General features: G+C 44.3%; 1 protein-coding gene across 1 annotated transcript in view; it reads right to left on the reverse strand.

Annotated features, from left to right (window-relative positions):
* The window catches only part of LOC311140281 (uncharacterized protein), a gene marked incomplete at its 3' end in the record, with an annotated part of 71,255 nt that extends 50,608 nt beyond the window's left edge, over positions 1-20,647 (reverse strand). Inside the window, exons 1-4 of the mRNA XM_084175263.1 lie at positions 20,410-20,647; positions 15,738-15,971; positions 14,964-15,107; positions 8,805-8,921 (exon numbers count right to left, since the gene is read on the reverse strand). Of these exons, the coding sequence (XP_084031389.1) occupies positions 8,805-8,921; positions 14,964-15,107; positions 15,738-15,955 (479 nt within the window). The 5' untranslated portion in view covers positions 15,956-15,971; positions 20,410-20,647. The remainder of the gene's footprint in view (positions 1-8,804; positions 8,922-14,963; positions 15,108-15,737; positions 15,972-20,409) is intronic.
* Positions 20,648-21,635: the final 988 nt, after the last annotated feature.

The raw sequence follows: 21,635 nt of genomic DNA on the forward strand, positions 1-21,635 counted from the left end.
TCCAACACACTCAACCCCCCTCCACCACAATCCACCATAAAATCAGATACTCAACAGCTGTTATATCCCAGAGCCCAACTAGAGAAATAACTTGATTTACGAGTGCACATACAGTTAAAGTTGATTGAGAAAGCATGCAGATTGAGCAGAAATTGATAACAATGTGAGATTTGATTAATCTACTTAATCTATGTCAAGTCCTAGGAGATCAGATCCACCCTCTTCACCTGAGACACAAACACTCTGATCCCCTGTTGTAACCATTTTCCCAAGCATCTCGATGCGGTCAGACCTTTGATTATTTTGTGGCACCAGGGCCACAATGATAAACCCCCTCTCTGATTGTCCGAGTGTGACCCCCTCCCCATGGGTTACTGCAGCCAGTGTTCACCTAGTCGGCTCGGGGATTAGAACCAGCGACCTTTTGGTTACTGGCACAACGCTCTTAACCACTAAGCTACCTGCCGCCCCCTATCATTGCTAGTATCAGGTGCTCCAATATTTGACTCCTCTATTACAACTTTTAGAATAGCCATGGAGTAGTCTTTGTGTCTCTGAACATTTGGTTGTCAATATATAATTTATCCACCACCAGTGCAACACTTTTCCCTTTTAATCTGTTTTCCTTGAAGATTGGATACAGAACTTTGCGCCTTTCTACAATCTCCCTCAGGAACTGATCATTCATGCCTATTTTCGTGCCAGCAAGTCTTTTTCCTAGGCTTTTCACCATAGCTTTATCCTTAAAAAAAGCAAATTTGGCAACGATTGGGCGCTCATATTTCTGTCCTCTTTTTCCGAAACGATGTACATGTTCGAGTTGGATTTTATCGACAGCCTCGAGTGGGATTTCTAGCGCTGTATGCAGGAAGTCCTTCATAATATTCTCTGTTATTTTCCCTGCTTTTCCTGAATACCGTAAGTACTAGATTTTCCCTCATCGATCTAGTTTGGATTGTCACGAATACCGCCGAGGCTGCTCCTCCTCCTTGCTCGGGCAGGCTTCGGCGTTCGTCGTCCCCGGAGTACTAGCTACTACCGCTTGATGTTCTCGATGTTTGTTTGGTCTTGTCTAGTTGGTGCACCTGTTTCGTCTTTTGTATTGATTATGCCACCTATAAGTTTCCCTTTGGTTTTGTTTGCAGCTGTGTGTTATTGTCCGCCTGGCGTTTTGTGTCCAGGTTCGGTACTTTTGTTTGAGAGTGTATTTTACGCATTGCGCTTATTAGTTCGCCTCCGGTGTTTTCGAGGCCATATATTTTGTATTGTTCATGAGTCTCAGTAAAGTCGTTTTGACTTATCCTCTGTGTCCTGCGCCTGACTTCACCACCGCATCCACATCAGTACCGTGACAGAATAACACACCATTACTATGGAGTCAGCAGGAGCAGCGGCGGTGACCGAGTCGCTGGAGGATCGGGTCAGCTGCCAGGACGCCAGGATCCAGCAACTCGGATCCGCCATGCAAGAAGTCATGAACACCCTGCGCCGATGGGAGAGAGGAGGCGTGCCCACACCTCCTCCTACCTTACCACCACCATCGGCCAGCCCCACCATACCAGCTCCGGAGTCCAGTGGGATTCGGCTCTCGCTCCCGAGGGCATATGATGGCACCGCAGCCGGCTGTCAGGGGTTCCTCCTTCAAGTGGAACTCTACCTGGCAACCATACACCCGGCGCCCTCGGGATACGAGAGCGTTTCCGCCCTCATCTCCTGTCTCTCCGGCAAGGCGTTGGAGTGGGCCAATGCCGAATGGAGGGGAATAGACGCCGCCACCATCAGCTACGCAGAGTTCTCCTGCCGCTTCAGGAATGTTTTCGATCATCCCCCTGAGGGTAAAGCGGCGGGGGAGCGTCTGTTCCACCTTCGACAGGGGAAGAGGAGCGCACAGGAGTTCGCCCTGGACTTCCTGACTCTAGCGGCGGATGCGGGGTGGAATGAGAGTGCCCTCATCGACCACTATCGGTGCAGCCTGCGTGAGGACGTTCGACGAGAGTTGGCCTGCAGGGACACCAACCTAACCTTCGACCAATTGGTGGACATGTCAATCCGTCTGGATACCATGCTGGCCACCCGCGGACGTCCAGAGTTGGGGCCGTCCATTCCATCCCCCAGCACCTCCGAGCCGAGCCCTATGGAGCTCGGGGGTGCTGGCGCTAGAGAGAGGAGGAGAGAGAGCCCGAGGGGGGCCGTCCCCTGCACCAACTGTGGCCGTGGAGGACACACTGCGGCTAGGTGCTGGGGAGGGTCTCCAGGGATTCGAGGCAACAGGTCGCGCACTGGGGAGTCATTCCAGGTGAGTAGGCGCCCAACCCATGCCCTAGATAGCCGTCCGTTGGGATCTGGGTTGATTAGGGAGGTCACAGCGCCACTAAAGATGAAGACGCAGGGGGGTCATGAGGAGATCATTCAGTTGTACCTGATCGACTCTCCTGCGTATCCCGTGGTGCTGGAGCTTCCCTGGTTAATCGCCCATGATCCTACCATTTCGTGGCAACAGAGGGCTCTCAAGGAGTGGTCTGTCCAGTGTGTCGGGCGATGTTTAGGTGTTTCCGTCGGGGCGACCACGGTGGAGAGTCCGAACCAAGTGCCCGCAATGCACATTCCCCCCGAGTATGAGGATTTGGCACTCGTGTTCAGCAAGACTAGGGCGACGCGATTGCCACCTCATAGACAGGGAGATTGTGCGATAAACCTCCAAGCAGGTAAGGCTCTTCCGCGGAGCCATGTGTATCCTCTGTCTCAAGAGGAGACGACGGCTATGGAGACATACATACCGAGTCCCTGAGACAAGGATACATACGGTCCTCCACTTCCCCTGCGTCCTCGAGTTTCTTTTTTTGTGAAGAAGAAGGGTGGAGGGTTGCGCCCGTGTATTGATTACCGTAGTCTCAATCAGATCACTGTTAAATACAGTTATCCTCTTCCTCTGATTGCGAGTATGACTGAATCATTACGCGGAGCGCGTTTCTTCACAAAACTGAATCTCAGGAGCGCCTACAACTTGGTGCTCATTAGGGAGGGAGATGAATGGAAGACAGCATTTAGTACCACCTCGGGTCATGATGAGTATCTCTTCATGCCATACGGGTTAATGAATGCTCCTTCAGTCTTCCAATCCTTTGTGGACAAGATCTTCCGGGACCTGCATGGGCAGGGTGTGGTAGTGTACATTGATGACATCCTAGTGTACTCTTCTACAGGAGCCGAGCATGTAGCCCTGGTGCGCCAAGTGTTGGGTAGGCTGTTGGAGCATGACTTGTATGTCAAGGCAGAGAAATGTCTCTTTTTCCAGGAGTCCATCTCCTTCTTGGGTCATCGGTTGTCCGCGTCAGGGGTGAAAGATGGAGATTGACCGTGTGTCAGCCATGCGTAATTGGCAGACTCCAACCACTGTTAAAGAGGTGCAGCGGTTTTTGGGTTTTGCCAATTACTACCGGAGGTTTATCCTGGGTTTTGGACAGGTAGCAGCTCCCATCACTTCCCTGCTGAAGGGGGGCCCGGTGCGTTTGCAGTGGTCGGCTGAGGCGGACAGGGCGTTTGGTAAACTGAAGGACCTGTTCACTTCGGCTCCCCGCTTTAGCGTTCCAGGTGGACTGGACACGTCATATGCCGGTATTGGGGCAGTAATGTCGCAACGCTCAGGCACGCCTCCTATGCTCCGTCCCTGCACTTTTTTTTCTGAGAAGCTCAGCCCGGCGGAACGAAATTATGACGTAGGGGACAGGGAGCTGCTAGCCATGGTTCAAGCCCTAAAGGTGTGGAGGCATTGGCTTGAGGGGGCTCAACACCCTTTTCTCATTCTGACTGACCATCGTAACCTGGAGTACATCCGGGCAGCTAGAAGATTGAACCCTCGTCAGGCTAGGTGGAACATGTTTCTGACCCGGTTCGTTTTTAAGATAACTTACATCCCAGGGTCCCAGAACGGTAAGGCAGACGCCCTGTCCCGGCGGTATGACACAGAGGAGAGGTCCATTGAGCCCACTCCCATACTGCCTGAGTCTTGTCTGGTGGCACCGGTGGTGTGGGAGGTCGATGCGGAAATCGAGCGGGCGTTATGCACTGACCCTACTCCTCCAGAGTGTCCAGTGGGGCGGACCTACGTTCCGCTCGAGATCCGTGATCGTCTCATATATTGGGCTCATACGTCACCCTCCTCTGGACATCCAGGTATTGGCCGGACAGTGCACTGCCTTAGTGTTAAGTACTGGTGGCCAACATTGGCTAGGGACATGAGGGTTTATGTCTCCTCCTGCTCGGTGTGCGCCCAGTGTAAGGCGCCTAGACACCTGCCCAGGGGGAAGTTACAACCCCTGCCCGTTCCACAACGGCTGTGCTCTCACCTCTCGGTAGACTTTGTCACGGACCTTCCTCCCTCTCAGGGAAATACCACTATTCTTGTCGTTGTGGATCGGTTCTCTAAGGCCTGTCGTCTCATCCCAATGCCGGGTCTCCCTACTGCCCTACAGACCGCTGAGGCTTTGTTTACCCACGTCTTCCGGCACTACGGGGTTCCCGAGGATATAGTGTCTGATCGGGGACCCCAATTCACCTCTAGAGTCTGGAGGGCGTTCATGGAACGCTTGGGGGTCTCGGTTAGCCTTACCTCGGGTTTCCACCCTGAGAGTAATGGGCAGGTGGAGAGAGTGAACCAGGATGTGGGTAGGTTTCTGAGATCGTATTGCCAGGGCCGGCAGGAGGAGTGGTCGGGGTATATCCCCTGGGCAGAGATGGCCCAGAACTCTCTTCGCCACTCCTCTACTAACCTGACCCCTTTCCAGTGTGTGTTAGGGTATCAGCCAGTTCTGGCACCATGGCATCAGAGCCAGATCGAGGCTCCTGCGGTGGATGAGTGGTTTCGGCGCTCGGAGGAGACGTGGAACGCTGCACACATACATATGCAGCGGGCTATCCGTAGGCAGAAGGCGAGCGCCGATCTCCACCGCAGTGAGGGTCCAGCATACGCACCTGGAGATCGAGTCTGGCTCTCGACTCGAAACCTGCCCCTTTGCCTGCCCTGCCGGAAGCTTGGTCGGCGGTTTGTGGGGCCATTTAAAGTCCTGAGGAGATTGAACGAGGTATGTTACAAGTTACAACTGCCTAATGATTATCACATTAACCCCTCGTTCCATGTGTCTCTCCTCAGGCCGGTGGTAGCTGGTCCACTCCAGGACAGTGAGATAAGAGAGACTCCTCCGCCCCCACTGGACATCGAAGGGGCTCCGGCGTACTCAGTCCGGTCCATCGTGGATTCGAGACGTCTACAATATCTCGTGGAGTGGGAGGGGTACGGTCCAGAGGAACGGTGCTGGGTGCCTAGGAGGGACATTTTAGATCCCTCCCTCCTGACGGAGTTCCACCGTAGTCATCCCACGTGCCCTGCTCCGCGTCCTCCTGGCCGTCCCCTTGGCCAGGGTCGGCGCACGGCTGGGGCGCGCGTCAAGGGGGGGGTACTGTCACGAATACTGCCGAGGCTGCTCCTCCTCCTTGCTCGGGCAGGCTTCGGCGTTCGTCGTCCCCAGAGTACTAGATACTACCGCTTGATGTTCTCGATGTTTGTTTGGTCTTGTCTAGTTGGTGCACCTGTTTCATCTTCTGTATTGATTATGTCACCTATAAGTTTCCCTTTGGTTTTGTTTGCATTTGTGTGTTATTGTCCGCCTGTCGTTTTGTGTCCAGGTTCGGTACTTTTGTTTGTGAGTGTATTTTACGCATTGCGCTTATTAGTTCGCCTCCGGTGTTTTCGAGGCCATTTATTTTGTATTGTTCATGAGTCTCAGTAAAGTCGTTTTGACTTATCCTCTGTGTCCTGCGCCTGACTTCAACACCGCATCCACATCAGTACCGAGATATGGAAGATTGGATACAGAACTTTGCGCCTATCTACAATCTCCCTCAGGAATTGATCATTCATGCCTATTTTCGTGCCAGCAAGTATTTTTCCTAGGCTTTTCACCATAGCTTTATCCTTAAAAAAAGCAAATTTTACAACGATTGGGCGCTCATATTTCTGTCCTCTTTTTCCGAAACGATGTACATGTTCGAGTTGGATTTTATCGACAGCCTCGAGTGGGATTTGTAGCGCTGTATGCAGGAAGTCCTTCATAATCATCAGATCCTCCTCTCCACCCTCTCCGAGCTGGGCATCTCCGGCGCGGCTCACTCCTGGATTGCGTCCTACCTGACCGGTCGCTCCTACCAAGTGGCGTGGCAAGAAGCTGTCTCCGCACCACGTGCTCTCACCACTGGTGTCCCCCAGGGCTCAGTTCTAGGCCCTCTCCTTTTCTCCCTATACACCAAGTCACTTGGCTCTGTCATATCCTCACATGGCCTCTCCTATCATTGCTACGCTGACGATACACAACTAATCTTCTCCTTTCCCCCTTCTGATAACCAGGTGGCGAATCGCATCTCTGCATGTCTGGCAGACATATCAGTATGGATGACGGATCACCACCTCAAGCTGAACCCTGGCAAGACGGAGCTGCTCTTCCTCCCGGGGAAGGACTGCCCATTCCATGATCTCGCCATCATGGTTGACAACTCCGTTGTGTCCTCCTCCCAGAGTGCGAATAGCCTTGGCGTGACCCTGGACAACACCCTGTCGTTCTCCGCTAACATCAAGGCGGTGACCCGCTCCTGCAGGTTCATGCTCTACAACATTCGGAGAGTACGACCCTGCCTTACACAGGAAGCGGCACAGGTCCTAATCCAGGCACTTGTCATCTCCCGTCTGGATTACTGCAACTCGCTGTTGGCTGGCCTCCCTGCCTGTGCCATTAAACCCCTACAACTCATCCAGAATGCCGCAGCCCGTCTGGTGTTCAACCTTCCCAAGTTCTCTCACGCCACCCCCCTCCTCCGCACACTCCACTGGCTTCCAGTTGAAGCTCGCATCCATTACAAGACCATGGTGCTTGCCTATGGAGCAGTGAGGGGAACGGCACCTCTGTACCTTCGGGCTCTGATCAGTCCCTACACCCAAACGAGGGCATTGCGTTCATCCACCTCTGGCCTGCTGGCTCCCCTTCCTGAAGCATAGTTCCCGCTCAGCCCAGTCAAAACTGTTCGCTGCTCTGGCACCCCAATGGTGGAACAAGCTCCCTCACGACGCCAGGACAGCGGAGTCACTCACCACCTTCCGGAGACATTTGAAACCCCACCTCTTTAAGGAATACCTGGGATAGGATAAAGTAATCCTTCTACCCCCCCCCCCCCCCAGTGGTTATCCCACTGGCTATAGGGTGAATGCACCAATTTGTGAGTCGCTCTGGATAAGAGCGTCTGCTAAATGACGTAAATGTGCCCTTGAGCAAGGCACTTAACCCTAATTGCTCCTGTAAGTCGCTCTGAATAAGAGCGTCTGCTAAATGTCTAAAATGTCAATGTAAATGTAAATGTAAATAATATTCTCTGTTATTTCTCCCTCCTTTTCCTGAATACCCGTAAGTACTAGATTTTCCCTCATCGATCTAGTTTGGATGTCTAGTAAGGCTTTTCTCAGAAGATTGTTCTCCTTTTTTAGTTCCCTAACGTCCGTTTCCATTTTAGAGACTGTCACTTTTAATTCTTTGGTTTCTTTCTCCATTACCAAAGCTTTTTCGTCACTCACTTGAAGACTTGCTTTCAACTCTTTTACGTCTATACTGACCAATTCTAGTATGCCCAATTTGTCATTTATCGACTTCAACAGGTCGCTTTCCACACTTACCATACCCAGTGGTGAAAAGCATATATCATCTGTATCAGTCGATGAGTCGCGTTTCCTTTTGGGGATCGGCTCTCCACGCTTGTCTTCAGTCATGTTTGGGTGTTGCGTGTTGTTGTAATATTTGTCGATATATTTCTCTAGCCTTATGATCTGTTTTGTGCTATTATCCAGATTGAATTATATTAACTGCGAATATATGAAATGCTAATATTTAGTCTAACTTACTGATTTTGAATATTATGTTTTTATCTTGAGGTGTTTTGTACCGATTTCTATTCAATACGCCATCTTGTCTACGCGTGCCTTGCTCTTTGTGGTTTTAGACTGGGTTTCTATATAAGCACTTTGTGACAACTGCTGATGTAAAACATTGTCTTCTGGGAATACATATGAAGCAGACCAGGCCCGGGTTTGGGGTTTGAGAAGTCAATGAGAGGTAAAAATGACTTCCTTAGTTGTTAATTTTGAAAATGTTCTGTCTTAAGTAGTTTAACAAACTGACACATTTTCATGTTAGTCAAAAACAACTTCATATCGAAGGAGTGCCTTTAATTTGACGGCCTGCACATGTGCAGTTCGGCACAAGATGACCATTAGACCCAATGACGTATTTCTGCGCATGAGCTTCAAATCAAATCAAATTGTATTTCTCACATCCGCCAAATACAACAGTGGTAAACTTTACCATGAAATGCTTACTTACGAGCCCTTTCCCAACAATGCAGAGTTAAAAAGTCACAAAAATTCACTAAATAAAAAAAGGAAAAAGTAACATAATAAAATAACAATAATGAGGCTATGAGGAGTACCAGTACTGAGTCAATGTGCAGGGGTACCAGGTAGTTGAGGTAATTGAGGTAATATGTATACGTAGGTAGGGGTGAAAGTGACTAGGCACACACACACACAGGGAGGGAATGTTGTGTTAGTTTAATATTGTTTAATATTGTTTCAGGACTATGAAAATTGAAAAAAAGTATTAACCTATGGATTATGAAAACAACAAAAAGAATTGGGAAAATGGGAGAGGAGAAATGACTAGAGACAGTGTTGTTTAACTCACTGACCATGACCCATGAGTTCTTCTTACCTTTGTTCACTAGAAAAGTCTCCCTCTCTAAAAACTATAGGACGATCCATAGACCGGTCACTCTTCATGGACACACAGCTGGGTACAGGGGAGGCTGGTCTCTCCTGCTTGATTGGGCTTCAACACAACAGAGACAAACATTACGTCTCTCATCTACTCTGAGCTCAGATGGGGAAACATAAGAAGAGTTTCATTCCAAAACACTATATATCAATTTTCAGAAATGTTTGTAAAGTAGCTTTTGTTGTTTAAAGAAACTATGAAAGAGATTGGAGACATGCATTTGTTTAAAATCTATCACTTAACGGTTTCATTTCAGAGAGACAAATAATCATGTTTTTTGCAAAATGCTATATATCTGCCTCACTCTCAGAGAAATAAGTAGTACTGCTAGGTTTTGCACAGTAATAATATATATATGCCTCACTCTCAGAGAAATAAGTAGTACTGCTAGGTTTACACAGTAATAATATATACCTGCCTCACTCTCAGATAAATAAGTAGTACTGCTAGGTTTTTCACAGTCAAATGTGACCGACCGGCTTGATTCGGACTTATATAGCAACATTTGAAATTGTGTTTTTTACATTGGATAAAAGTAGAGACTCAGCTTGAAAAAGGTATATCATACACTATAGTTGAGGAACAATGGGAAAGTATTTCTGCTTTGAAAGATGATAAACTTGTAACCTCACTTTTGAGAAAATGGCCTTTGAATGTTTTGGTTCACCTACTGGAGAGCTCTTCTTTATCTAGAGTGGTGTTACTTTGGCAGATAATGTCACCCATCTAAATAAATTATATATATCTATAGTTAACTAAATGTATGGTGTATTTGGTTTATGTCAGTTTCATTGTTTGTTATGCTATAAATTGTTATTTTATGGTTGTAAGTGGTCAAACGAACTTTAGTAAGGATACACTTTATTCAGTGCTACTGCAGTTGCTGACTACTTCCAATAGATAGCAGCATAAAACCACAAATGACATTTCAGAATATTCCTTTAGTTTTCTCCCTGGATACACCACCACTCCCCCTCACAGGAAAACTCCTGCACACGCTTTTTACTGTCTCTTTCCACACTGCTAACGCAAGAGGAACGACTGAAAAAACATTTAACACATTACTGTGAAGTAATATAATGATGATTATTATTAGCAGTTTTGAAATTATACTTGATTACTATAACGATTATCAATAAGCCTGAACATTAATTTAGTCACCTCTGGTCGAGAAAAACTTATTTTCCTAGTACATTCATTGTCAGATTCATCAACCAGCAGCAAGCACTCTGCCTTCTAGCACAAGCGAGGGGCATGTTGAGTTACATTTGCTAACCGGGAGGGTTGCATGATGTAATTTATTGGTGGGCTGGAAGACGCACTCTTGTCTTATCTATTCCGAGGTTGTTTACTCCCAATATCAGATATTAAGATACTTTTTTATAATGCATGTATACTAGGGTTGAGGTTAGCGCATCTGACTAGTGATTAATTACCCAGGGTTCAACTCCTGCTATAGTCACTATTTAATTGCTCTTCTAAAAGCAACACAGGCCTAATATGAGATATATTAGCTATCTATAGTAATGAGTGACAGTCTTAGTTAATCACGGGACATATAGTCTTTGGTTGCATGCTATTTTATGTTAATGATATTGTTGCTTGTAGCCTATAACTGATGCTTTGTGGTCTTATGCTGCCATCTATTGGAAACATTTATTAATTAAAAGTTATTAATTCACGTACAGCCTTGCAATAATAAATATCATAAAATAACTTATGGGTTAAGGCTAAAATAGGTTATACCTAGGGTTAAGTCTAAAATAGGTTATACCTAGGGTTAGAGTTTCTGTATAGCACTTTGTGACATCTGCTGGTGTAAAAAGAGCTTTATAAATACATTTGATTGATTGTTAGGTTTAGAGGTTTTAAGGCAAAAAACAGTATGGGTTTATGGCACTCTTGCTCCTCCTTGTGGCCGTATGTGGGTACTACATACCTAATTCACAACACCTGCTAGGCTCATAATCTGAGGTAGCAACTGCGTCAGATCTACAAATCCATTAGCTAGACCACCCGATTAGAGAACAATCACCCCCATTATATCCATTTGGTTTGCAACTCAGTGAACCTGTGCAGCATTCGCTCAATTCGATGCCTACAAACGAAGATTTCGATGCATATCAAATTACCCAGCAGCCATATAGAAACAACAAATCGTCAAAAAAAGTGTATTTCTTAATAAAAAAATGTATTCTGGCTGTTTAAATCGGCCACATCTTGAAAAAGAGGACAGGGACATGCGTTTTTTTAAAAACTTTTGATGGCTATCAAATCTTGTTAATAATAAGTTACCTGAGGTAAACCTACAGGGTTAACGCTCACCAAGTAGCCGTAACCTTGTTAATAATAAGTTACCTGAGGTAAACCTACAGGGTTAACGCAGGCAGGTCTCATTGATAACAATAGTGAAGCTGGCATTGTGACTCAGAACAATGGGCTGGGAATAGAACGTTCTGAAGGCGAGTCGGTGTCACGGAGCTCAATAGAACTAATAGGAGCTGGTAAGGTGAAAAATGCCCAAACATAAGGCCTGTTTTTTCGCGATTACTTCATAAGTAGGGACATAACGTAATATGATGAAACTGGGCTCCATGGCGGATGCAATGAACTAGTTTTTATCAAGATAAAAAGCGTTAAAAATGTCATGGAGCCCAGTTGAGGCGCCCCGAAAATAATATTCAAAAGTTCGGTCCTTGGACACAGAGGGGTTTAACACTAAAGTTACCGTCCATCTAGTGAAGAGAGGAGAACCGGACAGAAGGAGCGTAGGCCAGCATCCGTCAACGAGAGAGGGAGAAGCCCTCCACAGTATTTAACAGGTGGAAGAAACAACCAGGGAGCTCCATCGGTCCACAAGAAATGCAGGCAGCCAGTGATGATGTAGTGGTAGCTAGGATAACTAGGATGCTGCTGGTAGAGTAGCTAGCTTAGCTAGCTGTACCGACTAGCTTGGATAGCTAGCAGGTCGTTCGTCTGTCCCTCGAGGATGATGCCGAATCCGGTGAACCACACAAGATGAAACAAGGATAGCGAGTGAAAAGGATCTGGCTACACTCATACTGTCACTGACCATTACGCAAAAAAAGCAAATTGAACAATAAACTTCGGTGTCTCAACACTGTAGCGAGTTCCAGAACGTGGACATGACTAAACTAAACCAAGTCTTTACAGTGGGTTGCATTAGTAATATTAATGTATATATATATATATATATATAACAAACATTCAAAGTTATTTTATAACAATATTTTGAGATCTGGACCCATTTCCAAAAAGTGTCTCAGAGTAGAAAATGTGTCGTATAAGTGCTGAGAATTAAGACATTTTACTCTCATGAGTATAAATTAAAGCTATGCATGAAGTTTCTAGTCCCACCTAGTCGGCAGATATTTAGGACACCTCATGAGCTGTCCTAACCAGTTAAGAATTAACAGCAGGTGTCTTGATAATACTATAGAATAATGCAGCGAGTCAGTGGTTCCTGCGCCACATGTAATTGCTTTGGAGTAGTTAAAAATAATATTTTTATATTTCTATATGATCAATCCATAAATAATATAGACCTACATGCAACAGTATGTCTTGTGCTTTTGGCAATGATTTCTGTATAATAATTATGTATAAGTGATACCATTAATGTCTGCATAGCATGTTGTCTTCATTTTGGCAGATTAACTCATTCTTATTTCTGAAGATTAACTCAGGTTTTCGCCCAGTGGCTAAGGAGTTGGAGCTGTGGCAGGAGTTGGACCTATGGCAGAAAGGTGGCTGGTTTGAATCCCGGGCCGGGCGCTGGAAAAAACAGGCGGGCTTGATCTGACCTGGAGGGCTGCTGGGTTCACATCCTCAAAACATTCACCTTTCGTTGATCAGAACTCTAGAGGGTCTTCTTCACTGAACCCAAAGATATATATTACTTTTATTGTTTCCATACAGTTGAAGTCGAAAGTTTACATACACTTAGGTTGGAATCATTAAAACTCGTTTTTCAACCTCTCTACAAATTCCTTGTTAACAACCTATATTTTTGGCAAGTCGGTAAGGACATCTACTTTGTGCATGACACAATAATTTTTCCAACAGTTGTTTACAGACAGATTATTTCACTTATAATTCACTGTATCTCAATTCCAGTGGGTCAGAAGTTTTTATACACTAAGTTGACTGTGCCTTTAAACAGCTTGGAAAATTCCAGAAAATGATGTCATGGCTTCAGAAGCTTCTGATATTCTAATTGACATAATTTGAGTCAATTGGAGGTGTACCTGTGAATGTATTTCAAGACCTACCTTCAAACTCAGTGCCTCTTTGCTTGACATCATGGGGAAATCCAAAGAAATCAGCCAAGACCTCAGAAAAAAATGGTAGACCTCCACAAGTCTGGCTCATCCTTGGGAGCAATTTCCAAACGCCTGAAGGTACCACGTTCATCTGTACAATCAATAGTACGCAAGTATAAACACCATGGGACCACGCAGCCGTCATACCGCTCAGGAAGGAGACGTGTTCTGTGTCCGAGAGATGAACGTACTTTGGTGTGAAAAGTGCAATTCAATCCCAGAACAACAGCAACGGACCTTGTAAAGATGCTGGAGGAAACAGGTACAAAAGTATCTATATCCACAGTGAAACGAGTCCTATATCGACATAACCTGAAAGGCCGTTCAGAAAGGAAGAAGCCACTGCTCCAAAACCGCCATAAAAAAGCCAGACTATGGTTTGCAACTGCACATAGGGACAAAGATCGTACTTTTTTGAGAAATGTCCTCTGGTCTGATGAAACAAAAATATAATTGTTTGTCCATAATGACCATCGTTTGGAGGAAAAAGGGGGTTGCTTGCAAACCGAAGAACACCATCCCAACCGTGAAGCACGGGGGTGGCAGCATCATGCTGTGGGGGTGCTTTGCTGCAGGAGGGACTGGTGCACTTAACAAAATAGATGGCATCATGAGGAAGGAATATAATGTGGATATATTGAAGCAACATCTCAAGGCATCAGTCAGGAAGTTAAAGCTTGGTCGCAAATGGGTCTTCAAAATGGACAATGGCCCCAAGCATTCTTCCAAAGTTGTGGCAAAATGGCTTAAGGACAACAAAGTCAAGGTATTGGAGTGGCCATCACAAAGCCCTGACCTCACTCTTATAAAGAAATGTGTGGGCAGAACTGAAAAAGCGTGTGCGAGCAAGGAGGCCTACAAACCTGACTCAGTTACACCAGCTCTGTCAGGAGGAATGGGCCAAAATTCACTAAACTTATTGTGGGAAGCTTGTGGAAGGCTACCCAAAACATTTGACCCAAGTTCAACAATTTAAAGGCAATGCTACCAAATACTAATTGAGTGTATGTACACTTCTGACCCACTGGGAATGTGATGAAAGAAATAAAAGCTGAAATAAATCATTCTCTCTACTATTATTCTGACATTTCACATTCTTAAAATAAAGTGGTGATCCTAACTGACCTAATACATGGGGATTTTTACTAGGATTAAATGTCAGGAATTGTGAAAAACTGAGTTTAATTGTATTTGGCTAAGGTGTATGTAAACTTCCGACTTCAACTGTATATTAAGGAAGTGTTAGAAGCCTTTTTGGTTCTATAAGGAACCTTATTTTCTAAGTGTATAATAAACACGTTTTTATTTTGATTATTTCATTACCTACATCATGTTTTTTCAAGTTATCCCTTTGGAGCGCAACATCACGTTGTTAAAAAAATAATCCTAAATTGGGCATGGCTATAAATTGGGCAATTGAAGGCATCTAGGGCGAAAAATTTGTTCTATGAAAATGAACATTGTATGCAACGTTGTAGGCAACATTATTGACAAGGGACCCTGATGCCTACGATGCCAAAGCTATTTAGAGTTGTTAAACGGGTGTGAAGAGTGTTTTGGTATAACGGTAATATTGTCAAAATTCCACTTGTAACAAACATCAGAATTGGTTAAAGAAATATGCATTCCATTATATTAGGCAATAATGAAGAGTAGGCAAAGTGTTTGTGTCTTGTGAAAATTCATTCATCTTAAGATAGCTATTTATTTTGCAAATAAACGTAATAAATTCTTCATGAAATTGTCATCTCACCTCTTAGCTTTGGTGTCATGTTCCCCAGAGAGACTCATTTTAGAGGCAGGGACCCCGTCCTCTCTCTCCCCAGAGAGACTCATTGTAGAGGCAGGGCCCCCCTCCTCTCTCTCCCCAGAGAGACTCCTTTTAGACCACTGACCCCTAAACAGAGATGCAGCATGTTGGTTGTGGTGAACACAGTGACAACTAATTCTAGAATGTCCATTGTTCTCTTTTACTTTACTCTCTTTTTTTTTGTTGAAATTTGAAAAGGAATTTTCCCACACAGCAGGAAATGCATACTTGTAATGTATTCATGGTTTAAAAAGGCTTCTAGAGTTTATAATTTCCACTTCAAAATGTCAGACTTATTTTGATATATAATGAAAAATGTATCAACCACTACAAAAAATGTCCATTAATTATAATCCACATAATAATTCACATTTCCTGTTGCTGCAGGATTATTTTCCTGCTGAGAGAAACTGGGTCAAATTAAGATATGGCATCTGTAAGTGCATTCATCTTACGATAGCTAGGTGAGACAACCACATATCACAGTCATATATACAGGATATAAACATTTTATTCTAGCTGAACAATGGAAATGTAGTGTTTTGCAAACAACAACAAAAAAAAAATGCATACACATTTAAAATCTATGAATTACAAATCTGAGAAAAGTAATATTGCAATAAATTATATATTTTTTCAAACACAAATGTGATTTTTTTGGGGAAATAGCGTTTTGGAAATAAACATAATAAATTCTTCATATAATTGTTATCTCACCTCTTAGCTTTGGTGTCATGTTCCCCAGAGAGACTCATTTTAGAGGCAGGGCCCCCCTCCTCTCTCTCTCCAGAGAGACTCATTTTAGAGGCAGGGCCCCCCTCCTCTCTCTCTCCAGAGAGACTCATTTTAGAGGCAGGGACCCCCTCCTCTCTCTCTCCAGAGAGACTCGTTTTAGAGGCAGGGCCCCACTCCTCCCTCTCTCCAGAGAGACTCATTTTAGACCACTGACCCCTAAACAGAGATGCAGCATGTTGGTTGTGGTTAACACAGTGACAACTCATTCTAGAATGTCAATTGTTCTCTTTTACTCATGATCTCTTAGAAATAAAAGATTTACTAACAGACATATCCAAACAGTCGGGTGATTTAATTGTATCACAGGAACATTGTTACGTTCCTCAACAAGAAATAAAACATTGTCTCTCAAACAGAAGAAGGAACTAACAAAGAGTCACTAACAACAACCAAAACGAAACAGGTGGTTTTAGGAGGGGTTCTGAAAGACACTCATGGGGGTGTCCACTAGTGGTGGGAAACAGAGGCTTTACGAACGCTTTGGGGCTTTCACCAAATTGTGCCGAAAATGCCATGGATAGATTTGAGTGCTAATAAACAACATTTAGTTAGAATGTGGGGTTCGCTTTTTGCCTCCAGGTTCACTATGTTTTCAAAAACGATGCATATGTGGTATTATTTAGGATACTAAATACAGAAGATTATCATAAATAAAACACATTATTTAAACAACAATGGGAAATCCCAATCCCCGTCCCTACCTGCTGAGCTCCCATTCAGGGGCTACAAACTGGAAGACATCAAACTAAATGTGTAAATAAGGTGTCCAGTAGAGGTCAGTGTTTGAAAGAGACTTTGCATCAACAAAAAAAAAGCACTGGCACCAGGGAGAAATCAGCGAGATCTCTCGCATTTTGTGAGGCCGGTTGGACGTACTGCCAAATTCTCTAAAACGACGTTGGAGGCAGCTTATGGTAGAGAAATGAACATTCAATTCTCTGTCAACAGCTCTGGTGGACATTCCTGCAGTCAGCATGCCAATGGCACGCTCACTCAAAACCTGAGCCATCTGTGGCATTATAATAATAATACATTGTGTTGTGGGACAAAACTGCACATTTTCCAGTGGCCTTTTATTGTCCCCAGCACAAGGTGTACCTGTGCAATTATCATGCTGTTTAATCAGCTTCTTGATATTCTACCCCTGTCTGGTGGATGGATTATCTTGGTAACTGAGAAATGCTCACTAACAGGGATGTTAACACATTTGTGCACAAAATTGGAGAGAAATAAGCTTTTTGTGCGAATGGAACATTTCTGGAATCTTTACATGTTGCGTTTATATTTTTGTTCAGTATAGATAAAAACACAAAGCCTCCAGCAGAGGTCAGTGCTCTTCTGACACCTGTCAGATGGTAGTGTGATGTCTGAAGCTTCGACCGTCATCATCACGTAGTATTGTTACTTTGATAGAATCATTGATACGTTGTGTCAAATCAGTAGTGCTTTGAAAACTGCAACGGCGCATCAGACCTCCGGTTTTAATCGTCCAATCCCTAGTGTCCACTGAATGTTGACTAGCAACAAGAAAGTGGTACCTAAAGGACACCCACCATGAGTGCCCATTGAAGTGGCTCCAGACGAGGACATCTGAAATAAATACCCTCCAACTTACAATATGGAGTAAAAAAACAAGTGGAGCAAACCAAACCAAACCAGACCAAACCAGACCAAACCAAACCAAACCAGACCAAACCAAACCAAACCAGACTAAACCAGACCAAACCAGACCAAACCAAACCAGACTAAACCAAACCAGACCAAACCAGACCAAACCAGACCAGACCAAACCAAACCAAACCAAACCAAACCAAACCAAACCAAACCAGACCAAACCAGACCAAACCAGACCAAACCCTGGGAGATACAAGACAGAAAGACTTTGTTCATCAACTTAAAGAAGCAGAGCTACAAAGAGGTGCCAGTCTTCTAACATCTCTAAGGCCAGCCAGAACACTGGACCAGCTGCTCTTCAATATCACATAACAGATGGAACCCTTCTGACTAAAGAGATGACAAGCCAGCACAGGCATAAGCATACTGTCTATTGAGGTGGCGCCAAGAGGTGCGGCCAAAGTGCTAACGTCCAACCTCAAAATATAAATGGAAATACAAAGCCTGTAACAACATGTAGTCGTGACTGATATTTTTCACCTCATCTCCCTGTTACTGTTTGTTTAGGTAGTTATAGACAGTGCAGCAACACAAGGCCACATTCCTCTCAGCCCTTCCACTCTCTCAGGCTAGTGTGTATTTATTCAAAGTAGACTATATCTTTCAATCTGTTCTTTTCTAAACGTATCTGAGAATGTAGACAGAAGGGCTAAAACAGGCATGATTGATCGAAGGGGAAATCATTGATCCATTCAGAAAGTATTTTTGCAACAAGTAGGAGATTTATATTATGTAAAGTAGGCTAGGTTATAATATATAACAGCGGTTTGTTAGTGATATGCAGATGGAGGTCTATATCTCAGCTATAGCCTACATATCCTAGATGACCAGCCTAAACCTGTTCAGATCAGTTCCCAACACGTTACAGGAACCTTTGTAGTATTGTTAAATCTCCAAGCTGTTTCCAAAACCATTGTTTCTTTATTTTTACTATTTTCTACATTGTAGAATAAGAGTGAAGACATCAAAACTACGAATTATGAGTATGGAATCATGTAGTAACCAAAAAAGTGTTAAATAGCCACACTTTGCCTTGATGACAGCTTTGCACACTCTTGGCATTCTCTCAACCAGCTTCACCTGGAATGCTTTTCCAACAGTCTTGAAGGAGTTCCCACATATGCTGAGCACTTGTTGGCTGTTTTTCCTTCACTCTGCGGTCCGACTCATCCCAAACCATCTCAATTCGGTTGAGGTCAGGGAAATGTTGAGGGCAGGTCATCTGATGCAGCACTCCATCACTCTCCTTCTTGGTAAAATAGCCCTTACACAGCCTGAAGGTGTGTTGGGTAATTGTCCTGCTGAAAAACCAATGATAGTCCCACTTAGCCCAAACCAGATGGGATGGCGTATCACTGCAGAATGCAGTGGAAGCCATGCTGGTTAAGTGTGCCTTGAATTCTAAATAAATCACAGACAGTGTCACCAGCAAAGCACCCCCACACCATCACACCTCTTCCTCCATGCTTTACTGTGGGAAATACACATGGGGAGACCCACACCACGTCTCACAAAGACACAGCGGTTGGAACCATAAATCTCAAATTTGAACTCCAGACCAAAGGACAAATTTGCACCGTTCTAAAGTCCATTGCTCTTGTTTCTTGGCCCAAGCAAGTCTCTTCTTATTATTGGTGTCCTTTAGTGGTGGTTTCTTTGCAGCAATTCGACCATGAAGGCCTGATTCGCACAGTCTCCTCTGAAAAGTTGATGTTGAGATGTGTCTGTTACTTGAACTCTGTGAAGTATTTATTTGGGCTGTAAATTCTGAGGCTGGTAACTCTAATGAACTTATCCTCTGCAGCAGAGGTAACTCTGGATCTTCCATTCCTGGGGCGGTCCTAATGAGAGCCAGTTTCATCATAGCGCTTGATGTTTTTTGCCACTGCACTTGAAGAAACTCTCAAAGTTCTTGAAATGTTCCGTATTGACTGACCTTCATGACTTAAAATAATGATGGACTGTCATTTCTCTTTGCTTATTTGAGCTGTTCTTGCTATAATATGGACTTGGTCTTTTACCAAATAGGGTTATCTTCTGTATACCCCCCCCCCCCCCCCCCCCACCTTGTCACAACACAACTGATTGGCTCAAACGCATTAAGAAGGAAAGAAATTCAAAAAATTAACTTTTAAGAAGGCCCACCTGTTAATTGAAATGCATTCCAGGTGACTACCTCATGAAGCTGGTTGAGAGAATGTCAAGAGTGTGCAAAGCTGTCATCAAGGCAAAGGGTGGCTATTTGAAGAATCTCAAATATAAAATATATTTTGATTTATTTAACACTTTTTTGGTTACTATATGATTCCATATGTTTTATTTTATAGTTTTGATGTCTTCACTATTATTCTACAATGTTAAAATTAGTAAAAATAATGAAAAACCTTGAATGAGTAGGTGTCTCCAAACGTTTGACTGGTAGTGTATGTGCAAATGTACTTGGTGAATATAGGAGATTCAGATTCTGCTCAATAGTGTAGCAAACAGCGGGCAGGGCGGTAAAGCCAGGTCGCTGGCCAAAAAGGCAAACACCCTACGCATCGCAGCAATGGGAATTGTAACCTGACTCACACTGTCCCGTACAAAAGTCCCGTGCTTCGACTACTCAGACCCCTCACATGTCTGGGCCATAAATTCTGATGGCCTCACAGACACCATACTACTTCTGACACCAATGTAGCGAACAGCGGGGCAGGGAAGCGAACCCAGGTTGCATGTGTAAAAGGCAAACAACCTACGCATCGCGCCGTTGGCGCCAATTGGGTTACTTGGTTGGAATTGTGACGTGGCTCATATAGCAAGGATCACTACAATATGGTAGAACTATGATACAATTACATTTATCATATCAAATGTTAAATGTAGAACTATAATATATGAATATATTGAATTTGACTTGCATGATTAAACTGACACGTACCTGTCTCAGTAGAAGTCGACTGTTAGGTCTGAGTGTTTTACTTCCATTCACTGTCCTAAAATTACACCAGACATTACATTTCTCTACCACTTTATAATAATCCCTGGAAAGATTCTCACCTTGTAGCCTGAATTCACAACCAGAACATGTCAAGTCATTGAGATATCTACAGTTCTGCTGAGAGAGCAACTTCCTGATGACTAGCGCTCTGTATATTCTAATGGGTGAAGTCTGATCTGGAATGTGAAGCTAACTGAAATGTAGATAAGCTTTGAAAAAACAGTTTATCTAGCTTGCATCATAGTACACCCCTCAGGCTACATACAAGTTTCAGCATGAGGCAGGCATCAACAGCCATTAGTTTACACCGCTGCCAACAGTTTTAAAATGTTGCAATAAACTGCTTTTTTTTGTGTCATTTAGCAGCCACTCTTATCCAGAAGAACTTACAGTTAGTGAGTGCATACATTATTTTTCATACTGTCCCCCCGTGGGAAACAAACCCACAACCCGGGCATTGCAAACACCATTCTCTACCAACTGAGCTACATCCCTGCCAGCAATTCCCTCCCTTACCCTGGGCCAATTGTGCACCACCCCATGGGTCTCCCAGTCACGGCCAGCTACGACAGAGCCTGGTTTCGAACCAGGATCTCTAGTGGCACAGCTAGCACTGCCATGCAGTGCCTTAGACCACTGCGCCACTCGGGAGGCTAGTTTACTCCAAACGTTGTACAAGGTGACCTAAACAGTTTCCGTTGCCAAACGTTTTGCTACGGTGGGTTTTGAGGAAGTGTAAGTTGTTGTTAGTCTTTCCACAGTATTTATTTGTCTCTCTTTCACACAACATACCTTCCTGAGTGAAAAGAGTTAACAGTAGATTAGAAAGACAAAAAGTTTGTTTGTTGCATGTTGTGTTTTAAGCCTGTTTTGAGAAGACAAGTCTATAGACCTAGTAAAAAGAGTTCCAAAGGGTCCTCTGGCTGTCCCCACAGGAGAACGCTTTTGGGTTCCAGGTAAAACCCTTATGGCTTCCATGTAGAACCCTCTGTGGAAAGGATTCTTCATGGAACCCAAAAGGGTTCTACAAAGGGTTCTCATATGGGGACAGCCAAATAACCCTTTTAGATTCTAGATAGTGTAGGAGCGATCACCCTGGGGCACTCAGATGGAAACAGAACTAATTCACCCCACACATCTAATTTATATCCAAAACATGTTAAGGA

The sequence above is a fragment of the Coregonus lavaretus genome (genome assembly GCF_964263955.1).
Source record: "Coregonus lavaretus genome assembly, chromosome: 2".
In the NCBI taxonomy this organism is placed as follows: Eukaryota; Metazoa; Chordata; class Actinopteri; order Salmoniformes; family Salmonidae; genus Coregonus; species Coregonus lavaretus.